Below are 14,973 nucleotides of genomic sequence, written 5' to 3'. Positions count from 1 at the left end.
GCTGCTGGCTACCTTCTCTCTGCAGTCCATGCTGGTGACCACCTTCACTGGGAGCCTCCAGCAGGTGCCAGGCTCCTGCTCTGTCGTTTTGGGTGCACAGTGATGATTTGGGAATGGGAAAGTTCCCTCAATTCCGCTTTTAGCTCAAGGAGGCCACACGAGCACCATCTGCTGCTGCTGCTCCTGAGGAGTGGAGGGAGAGTGGTTGCTCTTGGCTGGTGCAGGTGGATAAACCCTCTGGAAACAAAGAACAGAGCAGTGGGGTCATGCAGAAGCAGTTTTCTCAGGCTGGAAAAATCTTCCTTTTGCATTTTACCTTCTTGTGAAGGTATTGAAAATCCCATGAGCCACGACTGGGCCTTTGGAGCCCCTTTTTTTCCAGCAGCTGAGGTGTCTGGGGGGGGTTCTCAGAGCAGGGTTGCTGGTTCCTTACCCTGAGTTTGGCCTTTTGGCTCTGTATTTATTGTCATTTATCCTGTAAATATGGAAGGGGGGTGGTAGGGGTGGACATGAGGTCTCGAAGGTGCAGCCTCATCTGTTGCACGTAGACAAATACAGTACTTAAAGTTCACCTGTAGCTTTGCTTTTTATATGTTAAAAAAAAAATCTATTTAAAACTCAATTTTAAGCCCCAAATGGTTCATCTTCTCCCCCTGGTTTCCTGTGACATTCCTCCAACCTTCTGAGGAGGACAAAAAGGATTGCTCTGAGCCTTCCTCTTCCTCTCTGCTCACTGCTGTGCCCCTGGGTGACTCAAGTTTGTTCAGGGGGTGCTGAGCTTTCACTTGACCATTAAATCCTTTAGAAATATTTTTTTATTCTCTCTTTTTGTTCTTCCTTTCAAGGGTGGTCACTAAGCCAGGTGGCTTTAGGATCGTTTCCTAGCAGTGCCACCTTGGTGCTCTGGGAGCTGAGGATGCAAAAAAAAAAAAGAATCAAAGGAGAGAAAATCAGAACCCCCACATCATGCCTTCTGCTCCAGCCTGAGCTTCTCCACTACTAACACACACTCTGTGTACCAGAGCAGCTCCTCCCAACACCTCACCTGTATCTCAAGTGCTCTGTTGAGAAGAGTCATGGAACTGTTGAGGGTGGAAGAGACCTCTGAGGTCATCAAGTCCTACAACTCACCTAGAACTTACAATCCTACCACTAAACCACATCCCTCAGCACCACATCCATACCTCCAGGGGTGGGGATTCGACCACTTCCCAGGGGAGTCCCTCCCAGTGCTTGAGAACCCTTTCACTGAAGAAATTTCTTCTCATGTCCAACCTAAACCTCCCCTGGGGCAACCTGAGGCCATTTTCTCTTGTCCTATTGCTTGTTCCTTGGGAGAAGAGACCAAGCCCCACCTGGCTCCAGCTTCCTTGGGAGTAGTTTGATGGAGAAATGAAGATTTGGTTTGGACTTAGATGGTCTCCAGAGGTCCCTTCCAACCCCTCTCACTCTGTGTCTGTGATTCCAGCTGCAGGAATTTCTCTTTCCCCTCCCCCCCCCCCTCCGCCAGGCGCTGCAGTGATGCTTTGGCTTCCAAAACAAAACAAAATAAAACTAAAACAAAAAAACAAACTAACGGAATTTGGGCTTTTTTTAAATGCTGAAACCTTACAAAACTTCCTCCATGGCTTGGTTGGACCCCTTGGGGCTCCTCTCTGGGATTTTCTGCCTATGCAAACTTCAGCTTTTGGGGGTTGAAATCCAACCCCAAACCCTTCCACCAATACAAGCATTGAGTAAGCCTCTGGCATCTCCTCTTTGTATTTCCCTTCAGGGCTTTGTCTACTTCACTGAGCTCCCCTTTTTTATTGTTTTATATATATATATATATATATAGGGGGTGTGTGTGTATATATATATACAGATTTAGTTCTAAAAATTAACTCCCTTTTAGCTTAATAAATAAAAATCAAGACCCTTAGGTCTTGAGAACCTGCAGCTCCTTTTGGGGTGGTTTTTAACTCCTTGTAAATGTCCCTTCTGGATTTCTTCCTTTTTACCTTGTTTTTATTTAAATCTCAAGACTGTGCCAGGACTTACCAAGATGATTTCATTCAGGGCACAACCAGCCTGCCCTGAAAAAAACAACCAAACAACAACAATTCCAAGAAGTCCTGAGAAGTCGTCAGCTGTGTCCTGCTCAACGTGGGGCCCGAGGCTGGGGATGCTGTTGGAGAAGGTCTTGAAGACAAAGGAGGCTCTTGTGTGGCTTTCCAGTGGTTTCTTTCCCCAAACTGGTTTGTAAAAAGTACCAATTGCCCAGTTTTGTTTATTTTAAAGTTACCCTGAGGCATCCCAGCTGCAGCGGGGGGGGGGTGGGTGGGGGGGTGGGGGGTGGGGGTGACTCTCTGGGGAGTTGAGAGGTTGATGTGTCTGATGATGGTTTGCAAACTTCATTGGCCTTTCCCTTCTGTTTTGATCAAAATCCAGCAGTTTGGCCTACAAAAGGAATGGGTTCCCTACAAAGGGAAGCCCCTCTGGCATTCGGAGCCTGGCTTACTCCCTCTCCCCACTCCTGCCTTCCCCACTCTGCCTTTCCAGCACCACATTGCTCCAGGGCTTGGGGCAGGCTGTGGGGTTCAATGACTTGGGTGAAGGCTCAGTTCAGGAGTGGAACCCCAATTCCACCCTGGTGCTGAGCACCCCTCCTCCTCAATGCTAACTCCCATTTTACACATCACCCTTTAGGAAACTCCACTTTAAAAAAAAAGGAGAGGGCAAAAAACTGGAATTTGGAGGCAATAATCTGGAATTTCAGCTCCTTTGGGGACGTGCACCTCCTAAGAAAGCCGTACTGGTTCCTGCTTTTTTTTTTTTTTTTTTAGGGTCTATTTTGTGTTTGGAACTTCTGGGGTGGTGGTATTTTTTTTTCCCCTTCAGCCATGCATAGTAAGAGTGCTGTGTGTATGCTTCCATATCTATAATATATTTATTTTCCAACGTGCTTTAAACCTGTCTGGGGGAAAAAAAAATAAAGCTAAACACACACAAAATTATAAATAAATCTAAGGACAGTGTTTGAAGATTATCCAATGATGATGATGATTATTATTATGATGATGATTATTTTTGCTGGGAATATTCTATATTCTACTGACTTTATATTAATTATTCTCAACCTGTGTTTGTATTGAAAGATGTGGTTAATATTTTGAGGGGGGCTGGGGGAAAGGCTGAAGAGGTTTGATGGGCAGGAGGGTGCCAGTGGGAGAAGGTGGTGGCTTTGTTGTGCTGATTTGCTGTCACTTTTGTAGTTCAGGTGAATAGAACTTGGATTATTATTATTATTATTATTATTATTATTATTATTATTATTATTATTATTATTATTATTATTATTATTATTATTTTATATTTTTTTTAGTTGCTCTCTCAGTTCTTAGCCTGCACTGGGCATACTGGTGGCCAGCTTGGGTGCTGGTCATGGCTTTGTGATGGGGTTTAGCTTAGACAAACCTGCAACGATCGATCTGGATCAATAAATTGGGAAATTGCTGCTACCAGTTTTGGTCTTGGTTTTGGGCGGGGGGGAACCCCAAAGCATCGTTAATTCGTCCTCCTCGTCGTGTGGGACGGGACGGGATGGGATGGGAAGGGATGGGATGGGAACGGGGCCACGGGCACCACCCAGCTGCAGCCCTGCGGTGCTGCAGGATCCTGCACTCTGTCTCCTCCCCCTCCCGACCCCCCCGCAACGCTCCTGGGTGTTGAGCTGGGGCCGTCTGAGGTCCCTGCTTCCCAAAATCCTTCCCTGCCCCGAAGGGAATCCAGCCTGGGCATGATGCTTCCATTTCCTTTTCATTTGTCCCTTTCTCCCCTTTTCCTGTTTTCCCTTTTTTACTTTTTTCCTCCTTTCCCTCTCCTTTTCCTCCCTTTCCCCCTGTTTTCCCTTTTACTTCTTCCCTTTTTTCCTTCTCCCCTCCCTTTTCTCCCCTTTTTCATTTTTTACCTTCTTCCTCCCCCCCGCCTTTCCCTCTTTTCCCCTTTCTCTTTTTTGCCTCATTTCCCCCCTTTTCCTTTTATTTTTCCCTCTTTCCCTCTTATCTTTTCCCCTCTTCCTTTCTTTTTCCTTCTTCCCCCCCTTTTTTTCCTTTTCCTCTTTCTCCCTTTTTCCTTTCTTTTCCTTTTCCCCCCTTCTGCCCTTCGCTCCCCGTTTTCCCCGCGTTCCGGTCTCCTTTTCCCCCTTTCTTTTCCCTCTTCCCTTTCCCTTTCCCTCTCTCCCGGCGGCCTGCACCCCACCGCCCCCAGCCGGTGCCGCCGTGCCGCTGCCGTTTCCTTTCCTCGCTTTCGGGCACGGCTTGGGCTCAGACACAGCCCGGGGCGATGGCACCCCCGGGGGCTGCGGGATGCAGGAGGGGAGGTGCCAGCGGCAGGTTCGGGGCTGGCGATGGTCCCAGGACCCTCTCCCCGCAGCACTGAGCCCATCTGAGAAGTCAGAAAAGACCCAGAACCATTAAAAAAAAAAACAAAGAATCCAAACATTTTATTTATTTCTTTTAACTCCGGAGCTGACAGGTCACAGCCCTGGGAGGGGGGACACAAGCAGGGGGAGGCCTATCCTGGCGCCGGCCCAGCCATGCGGCTGAAGCGGTTTGACCCCCTGCGAGGTGGGGGGAGGGGAGGGGGGGGGAGTACCCTGCAAGCAGGGGAGGGGTCCCTGCTGCAAAGGAAATCCTCCCTGCAAGGGTAAGGACCTGCCCTGTCTTGGGTGCAAGGGTGGGTGGGTGGCAGTGCCAGGCTGTCTCCATCCCTGCATTGGGAGTTGGAGGGGAGGTCATGGCTCTGCCAAACCCAGCCCTGAGCCACTGCCTGGGCAGGATGAGAGGGGAGAAACGGTTTGGGAGGGAAAAATTCTATTTTTTGGGGGGGAAGGAGGGAAAGTGGGGATTGTGGAGGCAGGGAAAGAAGGGTGAGGAGGAGGAAGGAAAGGAAAAAAAGGGGATTTGGGAAGAAAAAGGGGATTTTGAAGGGAATAAAGGCCTTTAAATCTCCCCCCCCCACCCCAGAAGGGCTGGAGGCATCACACTGCAGCCAGTGTACTCACTCCCTGCACCCTGGGCTGGGGCAGTATTTAAAAATAGGATTTTTTTTTTTTTTAGTTTTATTTTCTGATATATTTTATTTAAAAAATAAAAACACACAAAGGGGAAAAAATTAAAGGGGGGAAAAAATATCCAAAATAAAACCAACCAAAAAAAAAGCCAACCCTCCCCACCACCCCCCCCAAAAAAACCCCAAACAACAACAAAAAAAAAAAAGAGCAAAGAACCCCTCTGTGCAGTTTGGCTTAGTGCAAATGGGTGCAGTTCCTGCAGGCACTTCCCGGAGCATAGCCCCGGGGGGAGCAGCTGCTCCCCCTACAATGAAAAAAACAACAGAGAGAAAAAAATTACATAAAAAGAGTATAAAAAAAAAAAAAAAAACCAAAACACAAACCAACCACCCCTGGGGAAGAGGGGTAAAGGGTAGGGGGATAGGTGCCCATCTCTGCCCACTTGGGGCAGGGGTTGCCCTGGGATGGGGGGGGGGCAGGAACAGACACCCCCTTTGCTGAGTCCCCCCTGCCAGCTGCAGGGACAGCTTAGATGAGCCATGGGCAGCCCCCCCTGCAACCTCCCCCCCAGCCCCTTAGGGGTGTTCCCCAGATTGGCTGCCCCACCGGTGCTGGCAAAGGTGGGAGCTGGGGGGGCAGATTTAGCTTATTATCAAAGGATAAAAAAGGTTGAGGGGGACAAGAAGCTCCACGGCAGGGGATGGGGAGGGAGGTTCTGTGTGCATAAAGCTTGGCTGGGGGTGGGGGAACCGATCCCTGAGTCCGGGGGCGGCAGCAGAGGTTGGGGTGGGGAGAGGGGGCGCAAAGGCACCTCGAGTGCAAAGTGTGCAAGAAGGAGGGAGCTCCGTGGTGGCACTGCTGGCACTGCCAGCCCTGGCGGCACTGGTGGCACAGGCGGCACCAGTGGCACTGGCGGCACAGGCTGCACGGCACTGGCATCACTGGTGACACCAGTGGCACTGATGGCACCGGTGGCACTGATGGCACCGGCGGCACTGGCATCGCCGTTGGCACTGCCAGCACTATTGGCACTGCTGCCAGGGGTCAGCAAAGGAAGCATTGGTCGCACCACCGGCACCACTGGCAGGGTCAGTCAAGGCAGTGCTGGCAGCACTGGTGGCACTGGCAGTGCCGGTGGCACCGCTGGCACTGCTGTCCCCACTGTGCCCGCTGGCAGGGTCAGTCAATGAAGCGCTTGCAGCACTGGTGGCACCGTTGTCCCCCTGTCCCTGCTGTCCGGCTCAGTCGAAGAAGCGCTGGCAGCACTGATGGCACCGCTGGCACCACTGTCCCCTGTGCAGCTCAGTCGAGGAAGCGCTGGCAGCACTGATGGCACCGCTGGCACCACTGTCCCCTGTGCAGCTCAGTCGAGGAAGCGCTGGCAGCACTGGTGGCACTGCTGTCCCCCTGTGCCTGCTGTCCAGCTCAGTCGAGGAAGCGCTGGCAGCACTGGTGGCACTGCTGTCCCCCTGTGCCTGCTGTCCAGCTCAGTCGAGGAAGCGCTGGCAGGCCTTCTTCCAGCGGCAGGCCGTGCACCACATCTCGCGGTTCTCCATGCCGTACACCTTGCGGCACTTCTTGGCCTCCCCCCGCGGCCTCCTGCGGGCAGAGGGAAGTGTCACAGGGTGGGGGAGGGGCAGCAGAGGCGCAGGGGAGGTGTGGATGGCAGTGGCTCACCTGGGAATGGTTGGTGGCTTAGGTGGCGGTGGGGCCAGAGCGGCGGCAGGGGGCACCGGTGGCCGTGGTGGGGTTGGGCAGCCCTGGTGAGAGAGGACAGGGCCCCGCGTCAGTGTTGAGCTGGTAGGGCACGGGGGGCTTCAGGGGGGAAGGGACCCTCCAAGGGCATCTTGTCCAACCCCCCTGCGGGCAGCAGGGACACCTCCAGCTAGAGCAGGCTGCCCAGGGACACATCCAGGCTGGCTCTGAACACCTGTGGGAAGGAGGCAGCCACAGCCTCCCTGGGCAGCCTGTGCCAGAGCCTCACCAGCCTCCTACAGAAGAACTTCCCCAGCTCCAGTCCAACCCTGCTCTGCCTCAGCTTCAAACCATTCCCCCTTGGCCTGTCTCTGACACCCTCAGGAGAAGTCCCTCTGCAGCCTTCCTGTAGGGTCCCTTCAGGACAACCCTAAGGTCCCTCTGGAGTCCTCTCCAGGCTGAACACCCCCAGCTCCCTCAGCCTGTCCTCACAGCAGAGCTGCTCCACCCCTTGGGTCATCTTTATGGCCTCCTCAGGACTCATGCCAGCAGCAGTGTGTCCTGCTCATGCTGGGGACACCAGAGCTGGAGGCAGGATTGGAGGTGAGGTCTCAGCAGAGCCAAGGGGCAGAATCCCCTCTCTTGCTTTGCTGTCCACAGTGCTCCTGCTGCAGCCTAGACCTGCCGTGCTCCACTTTAAAACCACTGCCCCTCGTGATGGTGATGGTGGTGGTGGTGATGGGGTGGGGACCACGGCTGCACCTCCCCAGCCCCCCACTGTGCCCCTCCTCACCTGGTACGCGTGGTCGGTGTGGACGTGGCAGAGCCCCGGGGGAGCTGCGGGGCTGCAGGGAGACAGCAGCGCCGGGTGGGGGCTGGGCGGTGGCGGCGGCGCCTCGGGGCCGGGGAAGGTGGGCGGCACCGAGGAGGTGGGCGAGACCGGGGTGAGGCTGGAGAGCCCATCCGTCAGCGACTCCACGTCCACGTCCAGCTCTGTGTAGTAGAAGTCCTCCTCTCCATCGCTCTGCTCCGGGTCGGCTTTGCGGCTGCAGGGACAGCAGGGTCTGGCTGGGGCAGCTCCTCTGCCCCTCCCCATGGCAGGGCCCTGCAGGGGGCGCCAGAGGTGGGGTCAGGGGGTGTCCAGCAGGACCCACGTCGCTTACCCAAGGTGCAGGGTTCGGATGTGCTTCTGCATCCCTGAGGAGCTGCTGAGGACTTTGCCGCAGCTCTTCCACAAGCACTTGAACATCACCTTGGTGGAGTTCTGCAGGAGAGAGGCATCAGGCTGGCAGCCCCATTCCCAGCAGCACCCCCATCCTCAACCCCACCTCCACCCCTCTTGTCATCCCCAATCTTATCTTCATCCCCATCCTTATCTACACCCCTGACCTCATTCTCTTCATCCCTGTTCTCTCTACCCACATCCGCACCTCATCCTCACCATCCTCCACATCCCCACCTCATCCTCACCATCCTCCACATCCCCAACCTCATCCTCACCATCCTCCACATCCCCAACCTCATCCTCACCATCCTCCACATCCCCAACCTCATCCTCACCATCCTCCACATCCCCAACCTCATCCTCACCATCCTCCACATCCCCAACCTCATCCTCACCATCCTCCACATCCCCAACCTCATCCTCACCATCTTCCACATCTCCAACCTCATCACAGGCTCACAGGATGTTAGGGGTTGGAAGGGACCTCTGGAGATCATCCAATCCCCCAGCCAGAGCAGGAGCACACAACCATATAATGCAGTGCAGGCCACACAGGAACACATCCAGGCAGATCATCCTCCACATCCCAAATCTCATTCCCACCATCATCCCCATCACCGAATCAAACAGATTGGAAGAGACCTCCAAGATCATCAAGTCCAACCAATCACCCATCCCCAGCCTCATCCTGCTCTTCACTCCCATCCTCACTACCTCCATCCCCACCCTCATCTCTGCCATCATTCCCATCTCTGACACCTCCATCCCACTAGCACCATCCCCATTCCCAACCCCAGCCTCACCCCGCCCCCCCAGTCCCCCAAGCTCATCCCACCTTCCTCTTCCTTGGGATGGGCTCCCCAAAGACGAAGTGGGAGCCGTCGGGCTCCTCATCGGGCAGCAGGGTGGGCAGGAAGGTGCTGGGCACATGGCTGGAGAGTGGAGGTGAGGGGGTGGAGGGCGTGGAACGGTCACTGGGGGGGTCCCAGCTCCAGTCCCCACTGGTGTTGCTGCTGCTGCTGCAGCTGGAGGACATGGCAGGCACCTCCTTCCAGACCTCACCACCTGGCTCTAGCAAAGAGGAAGAGGAAGATCAGGTCCTGCAGTAGGATATGTGTCCAGGGATGGGTTGGGAGGGACAGGAGCCTGCTCTTACCTGGGGCAGGGGTGGCTGGTGGGTGACCAAGGACCAGTGGGCTGGTGGAGAGGCTGGTGAGCACCGTGGCTGCCATCACCTCATCGATGCCTGCCTTGCCCGAGAGCTTCCTGCCAGGGGGAGCAGAATTTGAGGGGAGGGGATGTGGTGAGGATGGACAAACCCCACCAGGGACCCTCCATCCCCCACTGAGGCAGTGGAACCTCCATGGTGGTTAGGTCTGCACCCAGACTAGCAATGGCTTGTGACAGGGAGGGGCACAGGGGTTGCACAGGGTTACACCATGCTGGGGGCATCACTGGGCTGAGCCAGGCATCATCCCAGGATCCACACTGGAAACCCCATCGGGCAGCCAACCAAAACCCTCTGGAGCTGAGGGGGAAAACTAATAAAAAAAACATTAAATGACCAAAAAAAAGTAGGGGGAATGGGGGTTAAATATGTGGGTGATGCTTGGATATGGCACCTACAATTTGTCCCCAGCAGGGTGACAGCCAGGCACAGCCCTCGGTGCTGCCATCCAGGGGACAGCCAGTCCCAGCCAGAGCTCCCGGTGCTGGAGTGGCCAAAGTCCTCCTCCTGCAGCTGGAGGACGAAAGGATCCCAGCTCCCAGCGGGCCTGGCTGTCACTGTCACCCAGCTGGTCACCACAGGGGCACTACCTGTGGCATGGTGGCACAGGGATGTAGGCCGAGTGCAGCGCCAGGCACTGCTCCAGGCCGGCATCCAGGGCCCGCAGCATGGCTTCCCGGCTAGGTGGATCCCGGCTGGGTGGATCCTGGCGTGGCAGTGGCTCTCCCAAGCGTGGCAACCAGCCCTCAGCTCCTGCTGCCAGACCCCGGAAAGGAGCCTGAGGGAGAGAAAGTGGCAGTTAGGAAGTGGATCCCCACCCCCAGCATGGGATCTTGTGGGAATCTTGGTAAGGAAGGAGAGTTAGTGCTGGGGAGGCAGCTCAGCACCTCCAGGCAGGGGTACTGTGGGATCCTGACAACCACTCAGTGGGTACTTCTAGGTAGATCCCAGATGGATCCCATCAGATTGTGTTTGGGATCCCCCCCTGGGGCTCTGCAGAAGTGAGAGTTTCTAATAGCCTCCTGTGAGGCTGCTGTCAGCCAACAGGGATCCCCAGATGGATCCCCAGGGCCACAGTGGGGATTCAGCAGGGATCCCTGCAGAGTCAGATACCCTCCTGAAGGGTGGCTCCAGGGTGGCAGCACCCAGTGGATCCTTCTCTGAACAGATCACCCAGGATCCAACAGAGATCCCCACAGAAGTCCACAGAGCAGGAAGCAGGCTTGGCCCTGCCAGGCCAGTCTGAGACAGCAGCACACACTGGCTGAGTGCCAGCACCAAGTGGATCTCCCTCCAGGTGGATCCCCCTCCAGGTGGATCCCAGGTCATCAGCCTGGGGATCCCTGGGAAGCGAGGAGCAGCCCTTCCTGCAGGGCTGACCCAGGCCTGCAACTCTCATTGGACAGTTGGTCCCGGGGTGGATCCCTCTACAAGCTATCCTCCAACAGATCACCCTGGGCTCAGATCATGCAGGGATCTCCCCTGAGCCTTGCCAAGAAAAGAACCAACTCAAGGCTTCCTCGAGACAACCATGTCCATCGGCAGTCTGCACCAAATGGATCCCTCCAGGGCAGATTCCAGGAAGATCCCAAAGGGCTGGGGATCCAACAGGGATCCTCCTGGAGCTGTGCAGAGCAAGGAGCAGCTGGGGGCTGCTCCAAGAGATCATTGACCTCTGGCTGTGTGGCAGCACTCAGTAGATCCCTTTCTAGGCAGACCCCAAGCAGATCCTCAGGGCCAGAGCTGGGATCCAGTAGGAATATCTTGGCAGCTCTGCTGGGCAAGCAGCAGCTAGAGCTGGCTTGAGACAGCAGTACCCACAGATCGGCTGAGGGGATCCTTCTCACCAGCCAGGTTCCAAGTGGATTCCCTAGGACTGGGATCCAACAAGGATCACCCCAGCAGGGTGCTCCAAGGGGGGAGTATCCCCAAGCATCAAGCAGATTCCCTGAGATCCCCAGCTGAGGATCCACTTGGTGACAGCGGGGCAGGGGTGTGTGGCAGTGGGGACGTGGGCACCTGCCACCACTCATCCCCCCTGCTTCCCCCATGGTGGGATCAGCCGGGACTCTACATGATCCCACCCGGGGCGGGGGGGAACCAGGGATCTACTCGATCCCGGCGGGGTGTGTGCGTGTGGCAGGGTGAGGGGGTTCCCCCACCTCGCCTTTGCGGGATCAGCCGGGGATCTATCGGATCCCACCGGGGGTGGGTGGTATGAAGCGGGGATCTACTTGACTCCTCCGGTGCAGGATCAACCGGCGACCTCCTTTTCCCACCGGGGTGGCGGTGGAGTGGGAGGTGTTGAACCGGGGAGCTACGGGAGCCCTCTCGGGATAGGAGGGGGCTGGCAGCGGGGGCGCCACCCCCCCCCCCCGAAGTTTGTCCCCGAGCGGCGCCATTTTAGCGGCGGGGAAAGTTTCGGGCGGGCCGCTGTCAGCTGTCACCGCCCCCCCACACCCCCTACCCCGCCTCCCCCCCCCACCCCCGGTTCTTTCCCCCCCCATCCCCCCGCCCTCCACACCACCACTTTCCCGGTTGCCGCCGCCACCGCCCCCCACTTCCCCAGTACCTTCAGGGCGGTGCCGGTGCCGCCGGCGGGCTCGGCCGGAGGAGGAGGCAGCGGAGGGTCGCGGCGGCGGCGGCGGCGGGCAGAGGGCAGCAGCGTGGCGGGCGGGCGCGGAGGCTCCATGGAGAGGGGGGGCCAAGAAGAAGAAGCGGCGGCGGCGGCGGCGGCCGCGGCCGGGCCCGGCGGGGGAGCGCGCTCCGGTGTCGGCGCCGGTTAAACCACGCCCCCCCCGCGGCCCGCCATTGGCCAGCGCCCGCGGGTTGGAACGAGGCCGCCGCTTTTCTCGCTTCTGATTGGTCGCCGCCAGCTGCCACTTGTGCGAGCGGCGCCACGCCCACTCGCCCCGCCGCGCCACGCCCCCGCCGCCCCCCCTCCCCGCGGGACACGCCCCCGCCGCCAGCGGCCATTTTCGCGCGCCCCGCCCTCCCGCTGCCCCCCTCCCCCCCAAACTACCCACTCCACCCCCTTCCATCCGCACCCCCCCCGGACCCGCCTTTCGAGACCCCCCTCCGGGAGTTCTGGGGGCTCCGGCAATGACGGGTGGGTCCCGGGACGTCCCCGCCCCACTTCCCGCCAAAATCGGGGCACCCCAAAAGTTGCAGAGTGTCCCCCAAAAGTTGGGGGTTTACCACAACCGGGTGGAACTGGGGGTTGTCCCCAGTGTGGCGGCGTTACCGCCAGCTTGCGGACCCCCAAAACTCCTCTGGCTCCTGCCAAGTTAAAGGGTCACAATTGCAGCAGGAGGGGCCCCCCAAAAGTTGTGCTTCCCAAATTTTCAAGATTCCAAGAAGTACTAGGGATTCTCCAAAAGTTTCAGGGCGCCCCCAAAGTGACGCTCCCCAAAACTTACCGGGGTTCCCCCGAAGTTTGAGACTTGCTGGAAGTTACGGGGCTCCCCAAAAAGTAATAGAGGTCCCCCATCAGCTGTACGACCTCCAAAAGTTACAACTGTCTTTCTGCGGGGGGGGGGAAGCGCCTGGATTTTGGGGGTTAGAGAGAGGTTCCCAGCAGGAAAGGGGTCCCCAAACCTGGATGGGTTGGGTCAGTCCTGCCTGGCATGAGAGAATGCTGCCCAAAGCCACCCAGAAGGGGAGTGCTGTGTGTGGGGTCCGTGGGGCAGGTGGAGTGCGTGGGGTACTGGGGTGCATGAGAGATCTGGGGTGCAGGGGATTCACGGGGGGCATGAGGTATGTGGGTTGCCCAGGTGCCTGAGATGCCTTGGGTGGATGGGGCAGGTGGGGAACATGGGGCATGTGGGTGCCCTTAGTACGTGGGCGATCTGGGGTGCATGGAGTGCTCTGGGCACATGGGGTAAGGGCTGCCTCGGGTACCAGAGTGCATAGGGCGCCCTAAGTGCATGGAGTATTGGGGGTAACGGCCTGCCCAGGGTGCTCAGGGTACCCAGGGTGGTGCCCATCCATGCTCTGCTCCTCGCCTGCTCCAAACCTTCAGCGCGGCAGGTGCCGGTGCGGGGCCGGTGTTTGAGTTCCCACCCCGCAGCCTGAAGGCCAGGACAGAGTCCGTGGAGCTGTCCCAGACGGTGGCCCTTGCCGGTCCCTCCCTAGTCTGTCCACCTCCGACTGTCCCGCGGCAGCCCAGGGCTGGCTAACGCGGGGCCATGGGGGGTTGGCATCCCCTGCCTGGAGGGGTAATGTCCCCACTGTGGCAGAGGGGCAGGAGTCCTGAGGTGCTTGTCCCCCCGGTTGTCCCTCGGGGGTGGTTGGAGCTGTCACCTTCAGCCTGTGCCTTGCCCGAGGCCAGAAGCTTTCGTAAGCATGAAAAAAACCGAGGAAACTGGGAAAGCCCCCGTGTGCCCGGCCGAGAGACTGGGTGCCACCCTGGCACGGCCACCCCTGGGGTCCCCTTGCATGCCACAGAACAGCAGAGGAGCAGCCAGGTGAAGGGCAGTGTCCCACTCGGAACTGGGGTACCCATGGGGCTCCAAACCTGCCCTGAGCTGCCGGGGACTGGGGACCAGCAGCATCCCCAGCAGTTGGCAGTGCCACGGTGGGGAGCGCAGGAGGTCCTTCCATCCCATCCCACGGCTCTGTCACCCTCGTTAGCATGTCCCCAGAGGCACTGATGTCCGAGCCCCCAGCCGCGGGGCTGGCACCACACTTCTCCTTCCCGCGGTGTTATGAGACGAGGACGGAGCTCTGCCGCAGCAGGCCCGCGGCGCTGGCTCCGCCGGCTGCCCCCCACTCCGGTTTAATCGTTAACGCCGGCGAAACGCTGAGCTGGCGGCTCCAGCAGCTTCACTGTTGTGCAACTCACCGAGCGTCGTCTGCCTGATGAACGAGGGCTCCAGTGCCACCAGCCCGACCCCCTCCCCGGGCAGGGTGGCATACCTGGGAGATGCCCCCATGGTGCCCGGGTGCCATCACTGGGAACAAGCTCTGGTGCCCCTCTCTCAGGTGGGTGTTGCAGAGGGAGTCAGGGCCTTGCCCGCACTGCCCACCAGCTGTGGGGCACAGGGCCATATGGGATGTGAAGCTGTGTGGGGTATGGGGCTGGCTTGGGTGCAGAGCCACCTGCTGCATGCAGCCACAGGGGTTGCAGAGTCATACAAGGGGGGGTTAGAGGAACACAGGGTGCAGGGCAGCACCATGCAGCACCATGCAAGGCACCTTGAAGCACCATGCAGCGGGCAAGACACCCTGCAGCAGCATGCAAGACACCATGCAGCAGCATGCAAGACACCATGCAGCACTGTGCAACACCCTACAAAGTGCAGCACCCTACAGAGTGAGTGAGTGCAACAGTGTGCTGGGCTGCTGCTCCATGTTGTGGGAATGGCACCATGTGGCACTGTCCCCTGGAAGTGTGACAGGGAGCTCATCCCAAAACTGGTCTCTAGCAGGAGGTGGGAAGTGTGGCACGATCCCCTGGAAGTGTGACAGGGAGCTTGTGGGGTCCCCACACCCAGCCATCCCTAGGGATGAGGAGAGGTCTTCCCAGCCTTACCTGCTCGGATACTGTCCCCAGCCTTCCCAGCAAGACCACAGCCCTCCAAGTGGTGTTTTGAGATGCATCCTTCACTCACCAGTCAGTTTCTGGGCCTCCAGCCAGGGCTCTGGGCACATTTTCCATTACCCCAAGGACTGGGCTGTTGCTGTCATACCTCAGTACCAGTCTGGCTCCCCTGAGTCCCACAGGCACTGCAGGTGTTTGGAGCAAGCAGCAGCCCTGCACATGAGGCCTTT

General features: G+C 57.8%; 1 protein-coding gene across 1 annotated transcript; it reads right to left on the bottom strand.

The window, feature by feature from the left end:
* Positions 1-6,540: 6,540 nt before the first annotated feature.
* On the bottom strand, positions 6,541-9,883 carry SLC2A4RG (SLC2A4 regulator). Its single transcript, XM_054392052.1, has 7 exons — positions 9,792-9,883; positions 9,130-9,239; positions 8,809-9,044; positions 7,912-8,012; positions 7,542-7,794; positions 6,731-6,813; positions 6,541-6,652 (listed from the first exon to the last, which is right to left on the bottom strand). The coding sequence occupies exons 1-7, from the start codon at positions 9,869-9,871 to the stop codon at positions 6,541-6,543; spliced, it is 975 nt and encodes a 324-aa protein (XP_054248027.1). The 5' UTR covers positions 9,872-9,883.
* Between the last annotated feature and the right edge of the window lie 5,090 nt (positions 9,884-14,973).

Source organism: Indicator indicator, chromosome 24 (genome assembly GCF_027791375.1).
Source record: "Indicator indicator isolate 239-I01 chromosome 24, UM_Iind_1.1, whole genome shotgun sequence".
NCBI lineage: Eukaryota > Metazoa > Chordata > Aves > Piciformes > Indicatoridae > Indicator > Indicator indicator.
This window is presented reverse-complemented; position numbering and strand designations above follow the sequence as displayed.